Below are 23,853 nucleotides of genomic sequence, written 5' to 3' on the forward strand. Positions count from 1 at the left end.
CCCGGCAGGGACGGCGGCAGCGGCCCCCCGCATCAATGCCTGCGGAACTCAAACAGGTTAGTGCGAAACTCGCGTCCTTCCCCGCGGGTCCGGCGTGCGGGCAGAGCTGTCAGCCTGGAGGGCTCGTTTCTCCTTTACTCGTGCGTTTGTTTTTAGCTGGGGACTGAGCAGGGGCTGAGCCGCTCTGTGCAGCAGAGCGTTCGAGAGGGATCCTGCTTTTGTCTCTGTTGTGGTAACTGATGGAACACCCGAAAAAGCAAGGCATTGTGTTCTTTGACCTTCTCGTCCTGCTCAATAAATCTGAGGACCTGTTTGACATGAACAGCTAGAAATAGTGCTTTTAAAAGAGAAAGCTTTGCTATTGTGCTTTTGTTAAATGCTTGCTTTTCCCATACCGTGTTCCCTGGGTTTCTCTTTGATTTTGTTGCTGGACATACCAGGGAAATAACTCTAGTTTTTCACTAAATGTTGTCTTAAACATAAAGTCCTCAAGGCTGTTATCTTAGTAATTGTGATGGACTTACAACTCTGTGCAAAAATATTTCAGATATTATTCTTTACTTTCAAGTGTCATTGGGTATTGCAGGACAAAGCTGTTGCAGAGTAGATTTAAATCAATAGAGATCATGTAGACTCCTGTAATTTATAGGTGCTTTCCTTGGTAACCTCCTTCATCTGCCTTGTAAGCCTCAGGAAACCCTATAAATTCAGGTGGTGGCAGGGTAGAGCTTCTCTTCCAACTGGGATGTGGTTGTGTCTTTTTCTTAACCCTCCTTTTTCCTTTCTGCCTTCATAATTTAAAACGGTGTACTCCAGAATAAGAAAATTCAGTGATAATACATGACTGATAATACATCTGTGAATTTGTTTAGGTTCATTGCACTGGAATTGTTAGAGGTTCTCTAGTTTATTTAAGCACTCTGTGTTCCACTTGCCCATTTCAGGAACAGACTGAATCATTTCTCGATGCAAATAGGATGTTGATTCCCTCGAGGGGAAAGTAGCCCTTTCAGCTGGGCCCTCGAGTGAGCATTTCTTTGTCTGCAGGATTCCCTGGAATCACGGTCCTGCCCGCTGGGGGTGGCTGAATCCTGGTTTTGTTTGGGTGCTCGTTTGTGTTCACACTACCTGTGGCTTTCTCAGGGAGGAAGGGGTTTGGTTTGTCTGTGGTGTTGTTCATACTGCCTGACCCTCAGCTGCTGTACCTGTCAAATTACCTGCCATGGCTTGTTGAGTTTTAGATAGATAGATCTAGTTAGCAGCTCTAAGGGGTTTTGGTTTTTTTTTTTAATACATGAAGGAAAATACATGAGGAGCAGAATGCTAACAGTAAAAAAAGGTATATTTAATGTGTTTTGACCCGTGCAGTACAACTGTGTTCGTGTCTTCTGGGTTTTCTGTGTTCATAGGCAGAAAAGCCTGAGGGAGAGTGGAAGGTTGTAGTTAATCACTTTAGGTCATGCATTTCAGTGAGCCTGTAAATTCTTCTTCCTTATCAAAACAAAAAAAATCTCATGGTTTTAATTTTCACGCTGTCTGTCATAGTTGAGGATCAGGCAGAGATATGGCATTTTATCTTTGCTGTTGGAGCAATGGTTCTCGATTCATTCTGAGGTCTTTTTTACAGAATAACTGTTCAGTCTGATGGCACAACAGTGTAGTAGAGAATGCTTTGCTTAATGGAAGGTGGTAGTTTTAAGCCCTGAGTTGTCAGATACGTTTATTGTGCAGTTACAGGGCCTCTAGAAAGTAGTTCGTTAGTAATGATCAGTATTCAATAAAACTAAGTGAAATGGACTTGGAGGTGGATGACAAGTCTATACAATCCATACAGGTAAAGATATGAGAGGGACTAGAATGGACTTGTGCCACATTAACTGAAGACCTAATGTGCTTAGTTAAAGACAGCCGTGAAATTGTAATTAGAAAGAATTAAGAGTAATTTCTAATCATAGTTTTGGCTTCTACTGGGAGTAGCCATCCTTCCTCAGGTTCTGGGTCCCAAAAGCAGCATCGTACCTGGGAGCACTGGTGAAGAAAACAAATACTGAACACTTCTGTGGCCGTGAGCAGGGAGGGCAGGAGTCGCCTTCCCGGAGTCCTCCCTGGGCCATCCCCCTTCTGCTGCTGAGGGATGAAAACTGCTGAAGTTTGTGCTGAGTATCTGCAGTGGCGTGGAAGGAAGTAAAGAGTTTATGAAATTGAGAAGGCTCTTGAAGGCTGGAACTGTTAAAATACGTGTGCACACTGTACCACACACAGCTTTGATCTGGCTGTGAAACCTCCAGTGCTGGCTTGCCTCGGGGCCATGGAGTTGTGAAGGGGAAAGGAGTGACTTAAAGTGACTTTTGCCAAAAACTCTTTAATTCTCTGTTATTCCTGCTTCAGAAAGTACTTCAGTAACATTTCAAATTCAGGCACTGAACTCAGTAAGGCTGCCCTTCTTCAGCAATTGTCCCCAAAGCATTTCACTGGAGGATGATCCTGATGTGAGGGAGTACGAAATCATAGATGTGGCAGGATGAGAAAACAGATAATGTGTTAGTGACATACCTGCTATGAGTCTGTGCCAGTGAGGGAAAGCTTGTGGAAGAAATGTTCGTGGAGGCACAGCATGCAAAAGCATCATCATCATTTTCCAAACAGTTGGGCAAGTCATACTGGAAAGAAATAAGAAGGGAGCATAATTTTTGACATGGATCTGTGTAGGGATTCCCCCGTGAATTCTCATGTATAAGAGGCCTGAAACAGGTGCAATGTGCTCTACTGCCTTGGAGTGAAGGGGTGCAGCACTCTACAATACTGACTCCTCCCTGCTTCCCAGAGTAAACCCTTTGCCAGCAGTGTGAGCTCTGCAGCAGAGCTGGGCAAAGGGAACATGTTCTGGGACACACTGGGATGTTCAGCTGCTCACTGGAGCGACTGAGTGGAGGCACAGAGTCCTTCTGCTGCCTCTGCCACAGAGGCAGAATTCCCTCCAGGAGGGGGGACATTGGAACTCTTCAGGCAGTCACTGCCTGACTGAGGTGTGGAACGTCAGAACTCAGGTGTGAGGATTCACCTCTTGCTGGAGGGGCTGGCAGAGCTGTGTCCTTCACCACGGCCAGGAGGCTCTGGAGCTGCAGCAGGACACGGTGCAGGTTGTGGGAGTATTCTGTGCCTGAAAATACTGCAGCAGGAACTGTGTTCCTGTGGAAGTGCTGTTGGGGGATGAGGACCTACAGTGCCCAGTTTGTGTGACTGTGTGTGTACAGCTTTGGGATGGCAATAGGCATTCCCAGCAGAGCATTCCTGAGGCTGTGTTGCTTAACCACCTGGCCTGAAGGTTATGAGGTGGTGAGCTGGTGTACATGGAGAATCAATCTGGCTGCGGTTTTTGGTTGAGTTACACTGCAGTGAGTAAAAATAAATATTAAAAAAAAATATGTGTGCTCCAGGACTTTTCCAATGTAGAAATACTCATTATGGAAGATAAAATGGGGGGGGAGGGAAGCATATTAAGCAGTTGCATTTGAAACTGGATGGACTGGCCATTTATAACAAGGCTGTTGGCAAACATTTGATCTCAACTACTTTCTCTGAGGAGTTCACTTCTGCCACGGACTTAAGGTTTTGATTCAGTAGGAGTAGAATCAGGGCCACTAGGTGAAAATAGTTGTGTCTCTGTATTTGAGTGTTAAAGTAACAAGGCATTTCTCTAAATATGAGGGTTTTGGCATGTTCTCATCATGTCTTTACCTGTTCCCACATCTGTTCCTCAGTTGTGCTAAGTTATTTCCTCCATGGTAGCAAAATTGTGCAACTGTGGGCAGGGAGACCTCTCAGAAGCCCCTGGTTCAGATTTCCCCACTGCTTGTTCTCCTTTCTGAAAATACTTGTGTGTATTGTTGTGTGAGATGGGAAATTCAGCTTTGGGGTTAGGGAGATCCTCTTCTGCTGCTGGCTGTTGGTTTCCCATAGTATAAAACAAGTCACCCTCTTGGTTATGCAAACACACCTTTAGGACCATTCTGTGGGCACAGACCAGTGAATTGATCCAGCTTAAAAACTGAAGCAAACCCTGCATGCTCCAGGAAAAGAGGAATGGCATCCTGACCCAGGCCATTGGAAGCCCTTGGGAGGGCTTTACCTTCCTCCTGGAAGCGAACCAAGGAGGAGAAGGGGCTCTGTATTAAGTAGGTTATCAGGAGGAAGGAAAGGGCAAGGAATGAAGTGTGTGGGCAGGAGTTCTGTAACTGCTCCTGCTGGTGAACAGGGTGACAGCACAGGGGTTTCATGTCTCAAATGCCTTGGCCTGGGAGCTCTGTATACGTTTGGTTTGGTCAGATCTTCTCAGGGACAGACAGGAGCAATAGAAAGACTACATTCTCTTAAAACTGCTGTTGTTTTAGTAGCACGTGAGAAATGAAACATAGAATTTTGCTAGCAGGTTTTCTTTGGGTTTGTTTTTCCAATGGAGGTTTGAAGAGTGAATGGTATCCCTGAAATAAATCCGGAGACTAGAGAGAGCATATCTCAGATTCTTGGATGAAAGGAAAACTCCAAGTCAGACTTTGATAGTTTTACATTTCACAATGTCTTTTGTGTCTCCTGTATCTCATTAGGTTGCAGCCAGGCTTTGGGATCCTTCTTTTGATTCATTTGTCTGCATGCCTGAGAGTGAACAGCTGTGACTGTACCTGAGAGAAGCCTGATGAGCACCACTTGCTTTTTAGGGAAGCACAGTGTTTTGTATCTGCAGATGGACAGGCAGGATCCCTTCTGTGATTAAGGGGTGGTGACTCCATGAGCTCAGTGCTCCCTGAATGCTGCAGAAATGTGCAAATTCATACCTTTAGTGGTGTTCTGTGCCTCTTTGATGAGTCAAGCCCACACCTGCTTCCAGCAGGAAATCGAAATACCTGAGTTTTCCCTTTTGGCTAATCCCACACATCTATCCTTAGCATCACAACACTTCAGCATTCGAAAAACAAAGTGAAAACTGTTCTAAGTAAACTTGGAGAATTTTTGAGGTTTGGAATTTCTGCCTCTGCAAGCTAAATCGCTTGGCACAGCTCTGAACTTTTATTTTTAGTAGAACTTTCTCAGCCAGACTATTGTAATGTTCAGAGAGATGTTCCTGAAAGCCTGTAATGAAATCAGAGTGTGAGGGCTTATTTTTGTACTATAGAGAATGTATTTTTGTGTGTGTTTGTGTGTATATATATGTGTGTGTATAAAAATACATATGTGGAGGAGATGAGAAGATGATTTAATTTAAGTAGCATTACTCTGGATATGTGTAGTGTAACACTGATCAGAAGAATCATCTGGAATGTTCAAAGTCTTTTCAGAGTACAAACCTACAGTTGATTAAGGAGCTGATAAAAGAGATGCAGCCCAAGTAGTTTATAGATGGTGGAGCCCTGATATGGACAGGTCCTGTGTGTGATGAGGATGGTTCTGCTGTTGGAATTGTAAACGCTTTCAAATCGTTTCAGTAAGTTTGGCATCTGCATTCTCACCCCCTCTCCATGTGTTTTAATAAGCTTACTATACTTAACATTTCTTCATTCCCCTCTTTGCCCAACAGGAACAGACTATGGTATGTTTACAAGAGTTTTAAAGAATGTATTTCTCCAATTAGCATATGTAAATGTGTGCTAGACGAGGAACACTTCACATTTGTCCTTAGCAATTCCATCTCATCTGGGTCATTCTTTCTGCCCAGACATGTTGTTTTATTGCCCGAGGTTACAATGCATCTTGGTCATGGCGACACATTTATCTTGTGTTTTATGATGCAATCTTATCACATCCCATTTCTTTTCCCTTTCCTAGTGGGCTTTTCATCTGTCACTGGCAGCCGTGACACCCCTTAGTGGCACAGTGATGCCAGGGCTATGCATTAATGCACACTGTTGGCAGTTTTTGAGGGTAATACTTTGCTTCTGAGGTGCAATATTCATTTTAGCAGGTTGTTTCTGGAGGGAAGAGCCATTTGTAATTACATCAGACCCAGCAGCCATCAATCATTTGAGGTGTAGGAGGTGGCAAAGACGACTTCCTTGGGTAACACTGAGGAAATATGAGGCAAACAGAAGGTGACACTGCACCCTTCTGTGACTGCAGGGAGGTGCAAAGAAGCACTAATTCATTTTTTATGTACTAGTGATGGACCTTATTCACAGTTGCAGCTTCTGTATTTTAACACACAAACACAAGTATCTTCCTCCAGCTGTGTGAGAAAGCAGAGGGAGAACGTTGTTCAGTTCCATTGCTGAAAAAGTTGTGGCCCTTCTCAATGTGTTGGATTTAAAAATGTATTGTTTCCTACATTTTCTTCAAGGGCCAAATCTTCAAAGAGAAAACTGCTGCTATATAGGTAAGCAAAAATGAGGGACAGGCTTTCAACCCTTTGAAGCGAGTATACCCCAACTGCAGATGTGATTAGAGATCAATTAAAAAGTGCTGCACCAATCTGCTGAGTAATTTGGAAAGCCTGACTGCTGATTCTGGTGTGTAAGTAGGAACTGAAGCATCTGCCTGCAAGTTTCTTTAAATCTAGTGTGACACACTGTTAATCCAGTAAGTTTTTCTCCTTGATTTTTGAGACTCCAGTCAAAATCATGTTTGTGTTTCATTTACATAGGATCAGTTTTATTTTTCTTTCTCTCACAAAGCTGGCACTTCAAAAATTCAGCTCAACAGTGCCAGTACAAACTTTTCAGTACTCAAATGTAATTTTCTTCCTTTGCTGCCTCTACCAAGAGGCATAGCAGATATTGTGTAACACCCATCCCAAGCTTGGCTGAATTCCAGAGCCTTTCCAGAAAAAGAGACAGTGGTAAAATCAGCATCTGCCATGTAAGTCAGGATAGCAAAGGAAGAGTTGTGTCCACAGCAGCTGAAGTGCTGGCATAAATACACTGCAAATGTGTGGGGGTTTTTCATGAGTTGTTGCTCTGAATTTTCTTGTTCAGAGAAACTTGGCTGAGGTGTATTATGTGGATACTGTTTTGGCGACTGGAATCACAAAAATATTTACAAAGTCTGTTGGGTTCTTCCCCCATGCTCTTGTTCCTCCTTCCTGTATTTAAAATTCCCTTAAGTGTTTTGTTTTATTCTTCTAAAGAATTGAGAGTTTTCTTTTAAAGGGACAGGGAGAATCAGTTTGCTCCTGGTTGTAAATGATAGAGAAGTGTTTTTAAAAAATGCATTTAAATTTTAAGTTAATGATTGAAACACAACACTTACACTGTGCTTATTCTCATGTCTCCTGTAGATTTTTGGGTGGCTAACAAATTGGGAAAAGGTACTTTTCTTCACTCTTAAAAGTCAACTCCATGTTCTGCTGAGACCAAAAGGTGGAGATGGCTTTGTTGGGTACTCCACAGATATCCAAAGCAGAAATATTGTTCTGTGGTTCTGTTTCTGTGCTGTGTATCCCTCCCGTGGGGGTGCAGCACTGAATACCTGTGGGATCGGGTGGGCTCCTGGTTCCATCCCGAATGAACACAGGCTGTTCACTTTGTGTTTGGGAAGGTGCACACCCAGTGTGTGGGAAGGTGATGGGAGGTCATGATCTCCACTGCACAAAATCAACTCAGTACTGGCCCTGGCAACTGTGCATGACCATTTCTCAGAATTGTTCCCAGTTTCCCTGGCTGACAGTGCACTTCAGCCTGGGCTTACAGGGCTACTTCCTGTAAGCTACTTTTTTCCTGGTCCCTGAAATTCTGGGCTGGGTTCTGGTAATGCCCACAGCAGTTCAGAGCTGGTATTCTGCAGAACTCATGTCTCATTAACTCTGGAGAAGGGCTGTCGCAGTCCAGACTTGGGGCTACAGGCAGGGCCAGGGCTCTGTAAAATTGTGTCTTTGGATTTAGCTGAGAATGGAAGGAAAGGGAAGAGTGTCATGAGCAGATCAATGGCATTGGAAATGAAGGAGTTAAGAATGGAAATCTGATTGCACAGCTGAAATCTCAGTTGGAACTTGTGGTCTCTGGCGAGCAAATGCCATTCAGCCCCGTTGCACAGAGTTATTTGGTTCCTAATTGCAGTGGACATGTCCCAGAATGCAGCCTGGCCCTGCACGGGGCTGGGGGTGAGTCTGTGTGGGCAGCACTGTGCTCCACATTCAGGGCATCATTCACTCCCCTCTGACTCCAGCATCCCTCTTGCCTACCTTATTCACTCACTAGGGCTATGAAATTTGAATGAACCTTTCCCCAAGTAAGATGTTGGTCACCTGGGATTTCAGTTTAATGACCTGACCCTTCTCTTTTTGTCTTCCGTGGCAGTTTTAGCCCCTTGCCTTGGTGACAGGGGTGCAGCTTCAGTACCAGAAAAGTAATTGTTTTATTGTTGTAAACATTGCATTGATGTTTCAGCTTGGAAGAGGGGGAGGACACCTCAAACAAAAAGATTTTCTGGTGTAACATCAATTTTTTATTAATCTTCTGTGTTTAATTCAGATCCAGTTTTATAAACCCAGCAATAGTGGGAGAACCGTGCAGCTCCATCCTGCAGTAGTTGTGAGGAGTAGAGAAATCTGCCTGAACTATTTTTTTAATATTTTATATTTCCAGTATTGATTGCATTTTCTGAATAAACTGTATGATGTAGATGAGCAGATGAGGACAACTGCAGTTACATCTGGAACCCAGAAAGTTTCAGTGGGGTGGAGACTTTGTTTACCACTCCAGCTTATAATGGGTTGGATCAGTGTTACAGGTCTAAGTGCCCTAAAAGTATAAATTTCCAGAGTAAAATTTGTTTCTGGTTATACTGGCAGGAGGGAAGGATGAGAGTTTTGTTCTTAGCAGAGTCATTACTGCTGTGTGTTTCCTCAAAAACAAAAGGTTTCAGAACCTCTTGGTGTGCACGTTGGTCCATTTCTGAAGTAACACTGCAGTGCATTTGATGTACCATGAGGGTACACTGGGCTACACCATGACAATTTGGAATGTGTCTCTGTGTATATGGCTTGGTTTTTCTTTCTTAAAATTTCTTTCTTTCCTCCCTGCCCCACAGATACCAATATGCTAAAAGACTTCTTTTTCTTTTGAAAAGAAATGAAGCCCCACATTGTTTATATCAGACCAAGTGCATATTATCAGTGGTCTCATGCTTTGCTTAAATATTTTATAAGATGGTTGCATTGTCTGCCAGCTCTGCCTTCTCTCTGTTGTCTGATTGAGCATTTCCACTTAGTAATCTAGACAGGCTTGAAATGTGTAAGCTTTTAGCAGATATTTGATTTCAGACATGCTTTGTTCTAAACATTCCCCTTTGTTGTGCTCAAGTGACAGAGCTTTGGGTGATAAGAAACTTCTTTTCCCCTGGAGTTCTGATTGTACAATACTGAAGTAATTAATATCTGTAAAGAATCTTCTGCCCCTTCGTGCCTCCAGGTGAGGCAGAAGCTGTGCAAGTTCACACCAGAGGGTTGGGTTGAACATGACTCTGGAGTGCAGCTCCAGTGGCTGATGTTGGGAGCAGTTGATGATTCCTGAGTTTTGAGTTTCGTTCTTATTTGGGCCAGAACTACTTCTTACATTGGAGTCATTTACCCTGAGGGCAGGTGAAAGCAGCTTGTTGCTTGGGCCCAACCTCCAGAGTTTCTCTCTCTGCTGATGTTGGTTTCTGCCTTCTACCTGTCCAGGCAGATTTAGTGGAATGGATTTTTGATTCTTTGCTTAGTCAGAGTTGTTTTAGGAGCATCATTATCTCTGAAGGTGATTTAATTTACAGGAAACATATTCAGCTTCTTGCAGTGTGTGCATCAAGAAAATTTGAGTAGATAATTAATCTGAGGAACTGGAAATTAATTGGGAGGGAAATTGTTGTTTTAAAGATGTGCTAAATAATTACCATTTTTCTATATTTAGCTGACTATTGAAGTGATACAAGAGGTAAAGAAGATAAATCTCTGTAGCCCAGTACACTCCTTATTCTGGAGGGACAATGCACTAATTCAAACAGCCAAATATTTGTTCCTTTAACTCATTGGATAATCTAAGTTCAGAAAGCTGTTGGCTATGAAGAAGGTTTGGGAGCTGCTTGATGCCTCACTTGCTGTAATATGCTTTTGAAAATCTCAGCTTCCTTCATAGTTTTCCAGAACCAACAAGCATCCACCTGAGTATGTAGGTACTTCATAGCAGGGGGCCTGGAGGCTCTGCTGTTCCTCAGGCTCTGGGTGATGTGTGAGGGGAAGAGGTGCTGTCAGAAGCACACCAGGGCCCTGCTAATGGTGCTCAGGGTGTTGGAGGAAATTTTTGCCTATCTTTACACTCCACAAGGCCTTGTAGATGGCTTAAATACTGCAAACTGTCAGAGTAGATAGATCCAGGCTCTGTGTTACCTGAGGGGGCTGCCGAGTTGTTACCAGAAGAGAGCAGGAGGCTGTTAAATGGAGAGTGTTGATGGCACAGAAAGGTTTTTTTGCTGGTGCTGAGTTGAACTTTCAGCCATCTGGTGATGATGGTGGCACTCTTGAAGTCAGTCTCTCCTTGTTTCATTGAAGTTAATTGAAATGTGGTGACTGGAGATGGTGTGCAGTGTATCAGCTGCATTTCTGGGTGACAGCAGCAAGGATCAATTGGGAAAGCACATCAGAGCACACCGTGCCTGCTGGCTCAGTAGCTCATCGAGGAGTGTTTCCTCCTGAGGTGGCTGTGAATGTCACCCTGTGATGATGTGGGGCTTGTGATGGACAGTCTGTTAGGGGTTACATGGAATTAATTCTGGGCACCAGGGATGTAAAGGTTAAACAGGCAGAGAGTGGGACAGAGAGCAGATACTGTTGGAGTATTAAGAATCTATTGCAGGTGTAAAGAACACACATGAGATGCTTCTTAGTCCCTGTGGGGACCGTGTGATTGAGGGTGCCTGATATCAGGGGGTCGATTTGTAGGGTGGGAACCTCAGAAAACTGTTCTTTAAGTAAGTCAGGTCTCCCAGGCAGAGGGTGGAGGGGGGTTTATAATGCTGATTGATGAAGAGCTGGATTTTAAGGAGCTTTTCAAAAGGGAGATTGTGGAGGGTATGTTTGCATGCTTTGACTTCTTAAAGAGATCACTTTAGCAGGATCACCAGAGGCTGAAGGTGAGCAGAGACAGCTCTGCCAGGCCATCTGATCCAGCTGGGAGTGGGGAGATGAGCCAGAATGGGCAAGCTTTAGCACATCTCCACCTTCCTGGTCAGCTGCAGAGGGAACTTTGAAAGAGCTTTTTGCTGTTTCACACAAAGGAATGAATTCTGGAGGGCTTGTCAACACTGCTGTCGAGATAAAGGTAAGTAGGTTACAGTTCCTGGATGCTGTGCTCTGCAACAAAGGGAATGTAACTTTGAGGTTATCTGAGGGAGAACCTCAGTGTTTCTGCATTTTGGGAAGTCTGGCTTTCAGACCATGCCTGAAAGTATAGAGAAAGAGAGATGCTTTAAACTGTGTGGAACAGGTATTTCTTATTTGAATTTGTATCACTTCAGATTATGGCATACTAACTATTTGGACAGACATATTGGAGATTGAGTAGAGTCTGAAAGACAAACTGTTCTAAAGTGTTCCAGTCCTATTTTTATATCTGTATTTGCCTGTCTGATGAGCAAAAAGAAACTCCTGGCCTTCTGTGCCACAGTAAGAAAGCAGTGCTGACTGAAGTCTGTTTATTTAGCCCCAAGTCAAGCTGATCATTACTATGCATGTGTTTAGAGCCACTGCAGATTTGAATATGGGGGAGGCAATTCAGAAAGGCTTTGAGGTTTCTTTTTCCCTGTTGGCTTGCTTTAGGTGGGGAGTGTCTGCAGAGGAACTAGAATGCAGATTTATAATTTCTAAAACAGTAGGATATATTTGGGTGACTAACATGGAGCAAGGGAATCACCAAGTGGCTGAGGTTGGAAGGGACTCCTGGAGGTCACCTGGAGCTCAAGCAGAGTCACCCAGAGCTGGTTGCCCAGGAGCATTGTCCAGATGGCTTTGGAATATCCCCGAGGATGGATCCTCTGCAGCCTCCCAGGGCAGTCTGTGCCAGTGCCCAGTCACTCTCACAGTGAAAAAGTGTTTGCTGGATTAAACTTGCTGATTGGTGCATCTCAAGCTTGCATTGCTCTTCTTAATGTAACTAGCCCTTCAAAAAGGGAGGATTTAAAAAAAAAAAAAGGTGTGCAAGTTTTGGCAGCATTTGGTGTCTGAACTGCTCACTGTCAAATCTGCACCATGGGCTATCAATTTTCCTGCTCAGTGGTGCCACGAGAGTGGCCACACCAAGAGAAGAATCATTACTCACCTGCAAATCTCTTCCAAAAGTTGATGTGTTAACTGGAAGGGTTGCCCTTAAAGAGGGCGAGGGAAGGAGAGAAATGCTTACCAAATGCTCTCAGCTGGTTGCAAACAGAAGGCTTTATTTACTTTAGATAAGCCCCTTTTCTGTCTATTGCATAATTTCTGTCATACTTTTGTTTGCTTATAAAAAAAAAAAAAAAGGCAAAATTAACCTTAAAAGGAAGTGACTTCAGTGCATAATTTTCTCCCAGGAATGGTATTCTAGATTGCTTCAGAGATGTGTCCTCAGTATTGAATTTTGGGTCTGTGTAGTAAACTATTGATCATTTGGAGTGGGTTGGTTGGGGAGCTGCTCTCTGGGTGAAACATGTCAGCTTTATACAAATTCTAATGCTCTTGGCTGGGGCTGAATGGAAGTTACTCGAGTGAGAATTTCCCAATGGCACTGGAGCCTGAAAATTGGCATTGTGCAGTGTGCCTCGTTACAATGAGGCAGCTTTACTGGAATACAACAGAAAGACCATGTTCTTAGATCTTTTTTTTTTAAAAGGCGGATTTGATTGTTTTCCATAGGTGATTCAGAAGATCAAACTTCCTTTTTACAAAAAGCTATTAAAGTATCCTTTTGAAATCACTGCAATGAGTAATTGTTACACTGCATTCGTAGTTATCCCAACGAGCATGCATCAGCTAAACCCACATATTTAAAATTCCTGCAGCAGTGCTATTTCTGCAGGAATGGGAAAGCCTGGATTTACTGGAATGGACAGACTTTATCTGTGCAAATATAAATGGCAACCAAAGAAGAAACTCGGGAAAAAAATTGAATAAGGCACAGGAAGAAAAGATTAAGAGATTTCTGGAAAAGGATCTTGCCTGTTGTGTAATGAAAACCATGCAGGACGTGGCAGGAAGAAATAAATCAGGTGCCCAGGACAATGCAGCAGTTGGGATGGAGTGTTTTAATTAAAGACAAGAATTGAAAGAATGGGGATTCTTCAGGGAAGATAAATCCAGTGAGTATAAATTCATACTTTTCCATCTAAGCTGAGGGCAGAGAGAGATAATTCAATGTCCAGTACTGGTCCTTGGTCCATGGTACTTGGAAGGGCTGGCAGACTCACAAGGCCCAGGCCTGGGCCCCTGATAATTGGCTCTGACTCTTGCTTTGCTAACTTTTACCATTTTTACAAGCTTTTGTGAAGTACTTGCTTCCTTCATTGATTTTTAGATATCTTTATCTGGTTTGGAGTTATTTGCAGGCTTCAAATAACTCAGATATTTCTCACAGATGATTGCAAGAAGACGTGAAATCCTTAGGAAGGTCCTGTCAGCTGTCAGTCCTGCATTCTGGTTTTGATCTTTGTATTTGAGCATTAGTTGGCATGTGCAGTCCTGTAATTTACTCCTGTCCAGATGCTCTGTGTCTTTATAGATTATGTACCTACAAATTTCTTGTAATCTTTAAAAAGGAAAGAAGCCATAAATAACTTGAATTTTATTTTGAAGTACACGTAACTGGTCTGAAAGTCTTTGGGAGCAGTAGTAAAATATGTCATAAGCAAGTAAATTATTTAGAGGTTCTTGGGTTTCTCTGTTCCTATTTTTTTTAGTGTAGTGAAGAACTGTTTGTGGGTTTGGCTGCAGTGATTTGCTGTCAGGCCCTTTGCTTTTCTGATTATTTAAATTTTTTTCTGTATTCCTTGATTGGGTTTTGTCTTGACGTGCCAGTTGATTCCTGTGTGTTCCTACATCCAGCTCTGATTACTGAGTAGGCACAAATGAGAGCAGGATTCCCTGCTGGCAACAGGCTTTCTTCCAGAAAGCTGACTTGTTCTGGAGCAAGAGCCTCTTCTTTGAGAGATGAGAAGTAGTTTCCAGGAGCTGATTTGCTGCTTCATGACCAACCACATCTGCTACTGCTGAGATCTGAAGACTGGCCACTGTTCACGTGGGCATCACCCAGTGTTTGCATTCATTAAATGCCACTGTGCAGTGAAGTCCTGGAATTGGTGATCCGTGAGAAATGGGGTGTTCAGAGGAATGTTATTTTGTTAGCCTGGTGGTTTGGGGTTTGCCTCACCTAGGGACTGGCTTCATTCCTCTTCTCCCTGTCCAGTTGGAGTCCCTCTGCTTTGGGCTGGCAAAAAAAGCACTGCATTTAGTAAGCTCCAGAGGACTGTCTGAAAACAGCTTTTCACTCCACTGGACTGCTGGAGAAATTCTTCTGACAGTGCTGTTGGGGATAGGAAAGTTCAAGGGGTAAAGCTGGTGTTTATTTGCAGACAGATGGAGGGACAGGGTGGGTGTCCCTGAGGTCGAAGCCACAAATCCTGTTTTGTGGGGGCAGCAGAAGGGCCTTCACCTTGCACTGGTGCCAGAGCAAGCTTTGCAGTTGAGCTGCACATCTCCAGTTCTCCACGTGGTACAAGTTTCCTTAGCCAGGAGACTTACACAAAGACTTGTCTCCCTCTCTTCTTTTGAGACTTCTTGTAAATGAATAGGATCCACTTCTGTTAAATTCTTTAACTTTTAAACGTGTTTTTATTCCCCCTCGCCTCTTGTCTTCCTTCCCCAGAGGTAGCCCAAGTGTTTTAGAAACAACATAGTCAACTGGAGCTCATTGAATAATTCAGCTGTTGCCTGAAGTGATAGGAAAAAGAGGACGACCCATTTAATAAATCAACCAGAGCTAAAAGCTCTGTGGTTTGTAAAAATGTTCATCTGCCCTCCCTTTGAACTACCCGAATTTCTCTTCTGAAGCAGGTTTTTTTCCCCTCTCAGCCGGATGTTCCCTGCTCTGGAACAGGGACCTGATGAACCTGCAGGTTATTCTTGCAGGTTGTCTCTGTTAACCCACTCTTTCTCAGAGGATCCTGGGGTGTTGTGCAGCAGTGTGAGACCCTGTGACCCTTCCCTCCATCCACAGGTGTTTCTGGATAACTCTCCTCTCTCCTGGTCCCTTCTCAGTACTCCTGCTGAGGGCTTCTCAAATTCTCTGTCAAAGCCACTGCTGCAGCAGGAACTGCCTGAGAACTGCCAGTGTTGCCTCTGGGGTTCCTTGGCCATTTAATCCAAGAAATAAAGATGTTTTGGAGGCCACTGCAATATGCTTTCTAAAGCAGTGAGAAGTGACCTATCTTTTTCATATGTGCTTTTGCTTTTCTTTAAATAAATAAGAATTCTCAAAGTGCTCTTTATTTCTTACTTGTACATTGTGCCTCTGTTACCTAAAACGGATCTAAACACCAAATACTGCCTTTAAGGGATATTGCACAGAAATACAGCCATCTAGGGAAGTTCATAAACCTTTTGCTAAAGACATTCTTCTCTCTGTAGTCTGTGTCAGACTTTTATTTAATCCCTTTGGACAGGTGCTTGCCAGTACACCAGCGTGTTACAGTATAAATTGCTTTTCCATTGTTGCTGTAATTGTAAAATAATCCCTCTATTATACCCACCCAATGATCACTGCATTATCTTTCTGCTGAGCTGCAACATTTCTTGGTGCCTGGTGGTGTCCTGCCTGTTGAAATGAGAGATGTTTATTAAATTGGCTTTTCAGTTGTGGTTCAGTTGAAAAACTGGCAGAGGGATCAGTAGGAGAGACTTGCTACATGCCTTGAAACGTCATCGTCTCCCCTGTAGTTTATTGCTTTTTTTGTTCTGATTTAATGGTCTCTCTCTTCCATCTCTGGATCTGGGCTGCTGCAAACCATATCAGGTGGCTGAGCTTTGTGTTTGGGGGTGAGTGTGTGAACACTGCTGTGCATAAAGAAATGATTGGAGGCTTAAAATTGGGGTCTGGGAGGAACGAGCCGTTTGCTTCTCCTGCCTGTTTTGACTGAGGGTTGAATTAGCAGCTGAAACGTGTGCTGTGGTGTGTTAAACAGCACTGAATAGGAGGCTACAAAGATAATCCTCTGGGGACAGGCCACTGAGGGTGGGACCTTCCAGTACTGAGCTGGCCAGGCTTTGCTGATCCCTGCTCAGTGCTGAGCTGGTGGCTTTTTCAGTGGAATTTTGTGCTCTTTGAAGCATCCCAAACCTCTTCTGTAATGAAGAGGTGGAGTGCAAGGTAACACTGAGCTAAATTGTTTTGCAGAGCTGCTGGCTGGTTTTGTTTTCTGCTTTCTTATTTTGTAAATGGACTGGTTGCTTTCTCTGTAGCTGTAAGGCAAAACACTTCCCATTGCAACATGAGGCTTCTTCCCCAGCCCTTCTCACAAGTGTATTCAAAACTTAAAAAAGAAACCAAAAAACTGAGTGGTTTTAGTTATTTTCTCTTGAAATACAGTCAGATTCACATGACTTACTCTAGACATAAGCTAGAGAGACTGAACAGTGTGTTGGGATTTTCTTGTACCCTTGTCTGCTCTCCAGGCTGGGATCTGGCTGCTGGTGTGCCTTGGTTGGTGTCCTGTGCCACAGCCCAGGGGTTCAGAAGTGACCCAGCTCCAGAAGAGAAGTTGACCTAAATTAAAGAGTTAAAAAGGCACAAAGGAATTGAAACATCTTAAGTTTCTTAACATACTTTCTATACTTCATCCTTGAGAGAACTTAAGATTTTGGTTTTGAAGCTGTTATGTAGAACCACCAGAGTCCCAAGTGATTCAAGCAAGCCCTGAGCTGCCCTGAGAGGTGCAGGTAACTTCTCAGTGGGTGGTGGCCTGGTCCCTCCTGTGCAAAGCCATGATGGGCTGTCATGGTGGCAGACTTGCCAACATCCTGGCTGTGTGATGAGGAGGATTTGGGGAAAGGATGGATTGTTGTGTGCCAGAGAGCTCAGGACCATGGATCCATGCTTTACAGACTCCTCCTGGCTTACACCAACCCCACTGTCCCTGGGATCTCCCCCTCACCCCCAAACAGAACACTGGGCCTTTTTCAAGAAGGAAGTGCTAAATAAGACACAGTCAAACTGACAGAGCAGGGTCAGGAAATACTGGCTGCTTTCAGGTGGTCATACTGAAATGGGGCTTCTGGACATGAAGCTTCCAGTGGCCACTGTTTTGGTTTGATTTGAAGCTCCGTTTAAAACTAAGCCTGCCAGTTGTCACAGATCAGCTTTAATTTTATCTTCCCCACTTGCCTTACCAACAGCAAGATGTTATCAAATGTATGACCAGACCTAGTCAATATATTCTAAATGCATCCTAAATTATTTTCTGCCTGCCTTGCACATTTTTATGAGATTGTGGAAAGGCTCACTTGATGTGCATTCAGATGAGCAGGGGAAATTAAACTGTTACCCCGTTTCTTTCCTCTTCCCTCCCCATGACAGACTGATATGCTTTGGCTGGAAATTACAAAATGTCTTGTAAAGGTCTCTGAAGCAGACAACAGGATTGGTCTCAGTGGTCCTTTTTTAAAAGAATATCTGTAAATGATTTTTTATTATTGTTATTATTCAGAAACTGAAAAACTGGGTGTTTGTTTACCCTGAAATCTTACTGTGCTGCTGAAAGACTGTCCTTGCCTGATGGAAAATCCGTTGTGTTGCTGTAGGACAAATCATACACAGGGTCTGTGATTGTCAGGCTGGATCACCAGGATGCAGCCAGGTTAGGTGCTTGTCCCCTGGGTTGTTTTTGAGTTCCCATATTGAGGACTGTGGCCCCTGGGGGGGTTCAGAGCCTCAGAAGGTGATGGTGTGTCTGTGGCCCCTGGGGGGTTCAGAGCCTCAGAAGGTGATGGTGTGTCTCTGTGGCCCCTGGGGGGGTTTAGAGCATCAGAAGGTGATGGTGTGTCTGTGGCCCCTGGGGGGGTTTAGAGCATCAGAAGGTGCTGGTGTGTCTGTGGCCCTGGGGGGTTCAGAGCCTCAGAAGATGCTGGTGTTTGTGTCGTGGGGAGTGGTTTGCTGGGGGATGTGCTCACACAGAAGGTGGCTCAGACAGGCTGCTGGGTGCCAGCCACCAACTGCTGAGGTGGGAACTGCTTCCAGAAGGATTTGCTCCATCTTTTATCACCTCTGTAGATGTGAGTGCCCTGTTCACACTTCCCTGTGCATAGGAGGGCAAATCTGTTACCATAAGGTTTGTTCACTTATTATGAGCCAAACAATGCTTTTGTACTGTAAAGGACTGTGTTCTTTCCAGATGCTCATCTGCTTATGCTGGTGGGGGAAATACTAGGTGTCAGCAGAACTTGACTGCTTTGGAAAATGCTGCCCAGTAAAATAGGGGGGGGAAATTAGGCTTGGAAAAAATCGAGCCAGTAAAACTAGGGCTACCTAGTTATTTATTCCATCTGCACCAAATTAGCATTAAATCAGAGAAGTTTTGCAGGTGTCATTCAACCACTACATAAATAACTTCTTTGTAAAGCCACCCTTTTGACCAAGAAAATGACTCTTTGCTGTAGACAACTGGTCCCAGCCTGTTAGCCTGTCAGAATGACTGCTGCTCTGTGCCTGGCTTTCTGACAGCCCGGGGAAATACTTGGGCAGGTTTCTGGAGGTAACCCCTGCCATCCTTCAAGCACGAGAACATTTTGTTTCAAAGCCTGGGCTGTGTCTTCATGCTGAGGTGGCAGAGTGGTTTGGATGGCTCAGCTGGAAGCATTTGCTCTGGTTTTGAGGGAGAAGGATGTGGTGTTTTTGAGGGAGAAGGATGATGCTGCTGGAAGGCCAGCAGCTCCTGGGCTGCCTGCCTGGCAGCCTGCCAGCCCGTCCTGTGGCACAAACCAGCCTCACCAGAGCCCTGGGGAGCTGGGCAGTGACAGCAGGGATGGCTGGGGCTGAACCTCAGCCACTGATTAATTCACATGGCAATCAGCAGCGAGGCTGCAAGGAAGAAAAGCCAGTTTTCCCCACAAGGATCACTGTGAAGTAAAGGCAGGAGGGAACTGATGACCCTCCATTGATCCAAGCAGGACTCACATTCACGTGACTGGGAGAATTCTTCTTGTACTTCTTGAAACAGCCCCACTTTTCTTCATGTCCCTGTAAAGGAATGGAAGGGTTTGGGATTTGACCTGGGAGTGTATTTAAAGCTGGCTGCAGTTTAGAGACTAGAGGAGAACTTTTTTACTTTTCTGAGAAAAAGGTTTTGAAAAAGCACGTGGATGATCTGCAAGAGGAGAAAATGCTTGAAAAGTTCACGTTAGTGTTGAGATTGAACTGCAGGACTTTAATCTACTAGAAAAGGCTTCTCTCACCATGTAGGAATAAGAAATATGTTTCTGAAATACTTGATCTACCTTTGTAGATATGGAGTTTTCATTTGCTTGCCAACTAAAAGGTAAGAATTTCTCTAAGCTGGGTTGTTGTCTCCTTTGTAGTTTGCTTTTTGCTTTGCTTTGCTATTAGCCCATATTAAAGAGTCCAGGAGATGATTGTTGATACTTCCCAGGAGGAAAGAAGCTGCCATTAATAGAGCAACTTCAGCAAAAATTTAGATTAGGCTTTGTGGAATTCAAACTGAGGCTCTACAAAACAACCTGAGTACTTACAGGTCGTAAAGCTTCTTGTAAAGGAGATAAACATGTTTCTGCCTCTAGAGATGGATACCATTGGGGTAGTTGCCATCCATCCCTTTTCCTCTGGCTCTCTGTTATGCCACTGGAGGAGTCAGGGATCCCACCTGGGAGTCCTGTTACCTGTACATCTCTCAAAATGAGCAATCCCCAGAACACAGTGCAAAATATGCTGAGAATGGCTGTGATGGACAGCAGGTTGCAGGACTAATAAGTGAGATGGTTTATTTTGGCCCAGTGCCTCTGATTGAAAGGGGCTGGTAATAAGAACTTGGAGGCAGAGCTCCTGTGAATTGTATTTGATGGTTGGAAAGGTTGTTGTGAAAGACGAGGAAGAACTGGCTCCTGCTGATGTATTGGCCAAAGAGCTGCTTTTTCAGTTCCTTAAATGGGAGTCTGAGTGCTTCAGGCAGGTGCTGAAGGGGATGGATGTCAGGCAGCAGATGCTGAGGTAGGATGGGCAGTAAAGAAGCAGAGAATGCTGTTTGAAAGTGTTGAGGGAGATTAGAACCACTGCAGAAATAGTAGCTGATGTTGAAAATGTAAGAGAATTTCCTAGATCCTGACAGCAGCGTGGGGAATGCTTAGGAAAAATTTAGCAAGCACACATGAATTTCAGCAAAATTGAAGGGAAAAAGTCTGAGGGGAAGAGGATGAGATGCCGAGAGGGTTCGGGGCCCTGGCCAGGTGCATCGTCCCACTGAGCTGCAGGGGACTGTCGAGTTCTCTGCTTGGGCTGTTGCTCTCTTGAATCCTGGTGTATTCTCACTGCCCAGAGAGGGAATTGCTGTCAATGTTCGTGGAAGTTCTGCACTTTAAAGTCCCGTGGAGTTAATCCTTCATGTTTGAGTTCAGCAACATTTTGCATTTTAGCAGGAGCCTAAAGTGATATGCAACATCTGTGTAGAGCATCGCTGAAATTCCTGATAAATGAGTTCCAGAGGCAACCTTCCATTTGTGGGACATTTCACAAAATCTACTGCACAGAAAGGAAAACTTTATCAGCCAAGCTCTTCGGTGGCCTGAAAAGTTAAAGAACCAGAGTCTTCTGTTTGGCTGCTGGAAGAGGCAGGGTCTGTTTGTGGCACACTGATGCACTGCAGACTTACCTGCTGTTGCTCACCACTGATGTGTCCCATCAGCTCAGCAGAACTGCAGGCACTGAAGCCCTGGGGAGTCATCTCTTGACAGTCTGTGCCTCAGTTTCCTCTTCTGTGAAATACGGAAAGCCTTTAAAATGAATGCTGGTTTGGAACTTCCTATGACGTAGAGAAGGTGGTGGTTGTGAAAGGTAAAATATTATTGGAAGATGGTAGAATTATTTCAAATTATACAATAGGAATGAAAACAGGGCCTTTATTTGCTTGGGACATCTCCTGCTGTATTGGAGAGCTGTTGCTGTCCCTGCTTTGTAGCAAGGTCACTTCTGTGCATCCCCTCCAGATGTGTGTCCTCAGGGTTTGTCTGAACATGGTTTTCACTGCGTGGTGTTAATGGCTCTTACTCTGTCTCCCAGCAGGGTCCCACCCTTGTGCTTTCACCTCTGTTTGTCTGCTGCTGCTGCCTTCATACTGCTTTCTGTCTTTCCCTGTTTATCTGTCTTGATTCAACAATTTTGAGGGAATAAATCTCACCTGCTTTCCTTCTATGGGAGAGAAAAATTAAAACAAAACCAAACCAAGCAAAACCAAAGAGAAGCAAACCACCAAAAATGAAAGAACTGGAAGCCATTACAGAGGGACAGTGGCTAGAAACAGGCCTGAAAAATTCCACCTCTGGGACTCCTTCTAGCAGCAGAGAAGAGTGTGAGCTTTGGAATAGGTAACACAGTGCAGGGTTAACTGTTCTGGAAGTCACGTTATATTAAGATATTTGGGGTCTCCAGAGTGGATTGATGTGAATGGAGAGGAGCAGGAAGCTCGGGGCTCTGTCTGTCCTTGCTGCAGTGTCACAGGAGTGGCAGCACCTGAGCAGGTGCACTCAGGTGTTGCAGGAGAGGAGGGTCAAGTGCTTGTTCTCAGATGACATTTTGTCATCTCGGCTCTTGCTTCTGTTGACAAATACCAGGTGATTTTTGGTTGAGCTCAGGAAAAGGTTATGGAAGATTTTTCCTCTGTGCTGGTAGGTGAAGAAGGGATCCTGTGGATATGCAAATGGAAAGGATGAAACTAAGCATGTCCTCTTAAAAATGTGGAACGTGATAGTGCCACTGCTCAAGGCACCAGTACTGAAGTCATGTAGGAGATAACTGCTCTGAGCCAGCATGGCCACTCTCCAATCAAAACTTCATTTTTTGCCTGATTATGTTGGCCTGAGCAAGTCAAATGTTACCCAATTTTCTGACCCAGTTCTGTTTTGTGCCTCCAGGACAAACACTCTTGTATGCCTCTGTCTTCTCAGTGTGTTGTGTGAGTTCCTGAACCGTTTCAGAGCTGGGGGAGAGTAGTATAACACTGGGGGGGGAGGGGAAAGGCTTCCAGTTGGATTTTTTTTTTTTCCCCTCTGGCTTTTGTTTTCCTCATATGTTTTTTTTCCTGGCAGAAGCAATGTGTTCCTTCATTTGAACTGTTGTGGTGACATGGATTCAGCAGAGCTGTGCCTGAGATGTGCTGGTGTAGGTGACAGCCAGCTGAGGTCTCCTGATGGAACTGTCCTGCATCACTAAGTGTTCTGCCCAGGTTGGGCTTTCCATTTTCGGGTGGCTGCTCTGGAACTGGCCTAAGTTAGACTGCTTGAGCTGGCTGAAAGATCTTCTCAATGAGGTGTGAAGAGATAGACTGGAAAGAAATCCCATGAGTTTGTGAGAAAGTGGTTTCTGAAAGGTAAGGATGGTTCCTGGAGTAGAGGAGTGGGTGACAAGAGAAGAGCTCAGTGCCAGCCACGGATGCTGAGGTAGCACTGGGCTGCCCAGCTGCAGAATGGGAAGCCAGCACATTTTTATTCACTTCTGTGAGGTGGCTGAGAATCCAGGGCTTAACTGGGATGGAGTCGTAATTCTTAACTGGGATGGAGTCGTAATTCACAGATACCCCGTGTCACTGTGGTTTATTTATTTATCCTGGTTTATAACGTTCAATTGGCAAATTTCTCTTCCTTCCAACGTTTTGCTTGCCTGATACTTAATTGTGCATTGGTTGCATCAGCCAGGCTTGGCTCTTGAATCAAATGGAACCACGTTCATTTAACAGAGCTGTGCTGGAGATGAATTTTCTCTCGGTGCTAAATCTGGGACAGTAGTCAAGCAGGTTCTGCTGGCCTAAACATACCCTGAATCCTTCACTGCAGGGTCAGAGTCCTGCACAGGATTCTGTGTGCATAAGAGCTACCTTTTTTTTTTTTTTTTTTTTTAATAACACAGCTGCTCTAAATAATGTGCCTACACAGCAGTTGGGAGGGAAAATGGTTGGCTTTTGTTTAACATTTTTAATTGGCATTGGTGTGCTGTGTAAATTGGCTTGACTGTCTTAATAATAGTTGGGCAGATTTACGTCTTTTGGCTCTCACACCCAAATTACTGTAATCTCTCAGAAGGACATATTGGTTTATGTAAAGTTTGCATACATTGTACAGTTGCACTTCTGTGGCTGTATTACAATAGCATTTGTTGTCTCCTCTGTAAATCTTCAGATTAGCATCCCTGGTGCCTGCTGAAGTAATCATCTGCATCATTTCAGGTGCTCAGTGAGCAGTCTAAGCAGAGTAAAGCATTTGGCATTTCCTGTATGACTGCAGGATGGAAGATTGGTTCACTGCTTTCCACTGCTTTAATTCATTATTAGCTTAAGCAGCTTTTATTGCCCCGGTGGAGGGGTTGGTGTTTGCTACTCTGCTGTAATTGCAGTCACCCCTTCTCAGAGCACGAGTGATTCCATGGCTAAAAATTGCAGTGTGAGGGAGGGCAGTTAAAAGGAATTATTTCAATAAACAGTTTGTACTGAAGCCTTTGACTCCCCACACCCACCCACCCTGACCAGTGTTTGGAAATACTTGAGGAAAACACCACTCCCTCAGTAGGAACTCGGACGTGGCCTGGGCTTTCTTCTGATTTGTTCCAGTTGTGTTTTGCCACTTGGAGTGATGTTGGGATGGGCTTGTCCACCAAGTGT

The 23,853-nt window shown here is 44.3% G+C and overlaps 1 protein-coding gene across 10 annotated transcripts in view; it reads left to right on the forward strand.

The window, feature by feature from the left end:
* Positions 1-23,853, forward strand: part of ARVCF (ARVCF delta catenin family member) — a 165,067-nt gene that overhangs the window by 33,896 nt on the left and 107,318 nt on the right. The window contains exon 1 of one of the 10 annotated variants that reach the window (XM_029961100.1): positions 24-56. The exons of the other annotated variants lie outside the window; for them this stretch is intronic. Within the exon in view, the coding sequence (XP_029816960.1) occupies positions 36-56 (21 nt within the window). The 5' untranslated portion in view covers positions 24-35. Of the gene's footprint in view, positions 1-23; positions 57-23,853 lie in introns of those variants that run through there. 10 annotated transcript variants of the gene reach the window in all.

This window comes from Manacus vitellinus, unplaced genomic scaffold (genome assembly GCF_001715985.3).
Source record: "Manacus vitellinus isolate BGI_N305 unplaced genomic scaffold, ASM171598v3 scaffold_31_pilon, whole genome shotgun sequence".
Taxonomy (NCBI): Eukaryota; Metazoa; Chordata; class Aves; order Passeriformes; family Pipridae; genus Manacus; species Manacus vitellinus.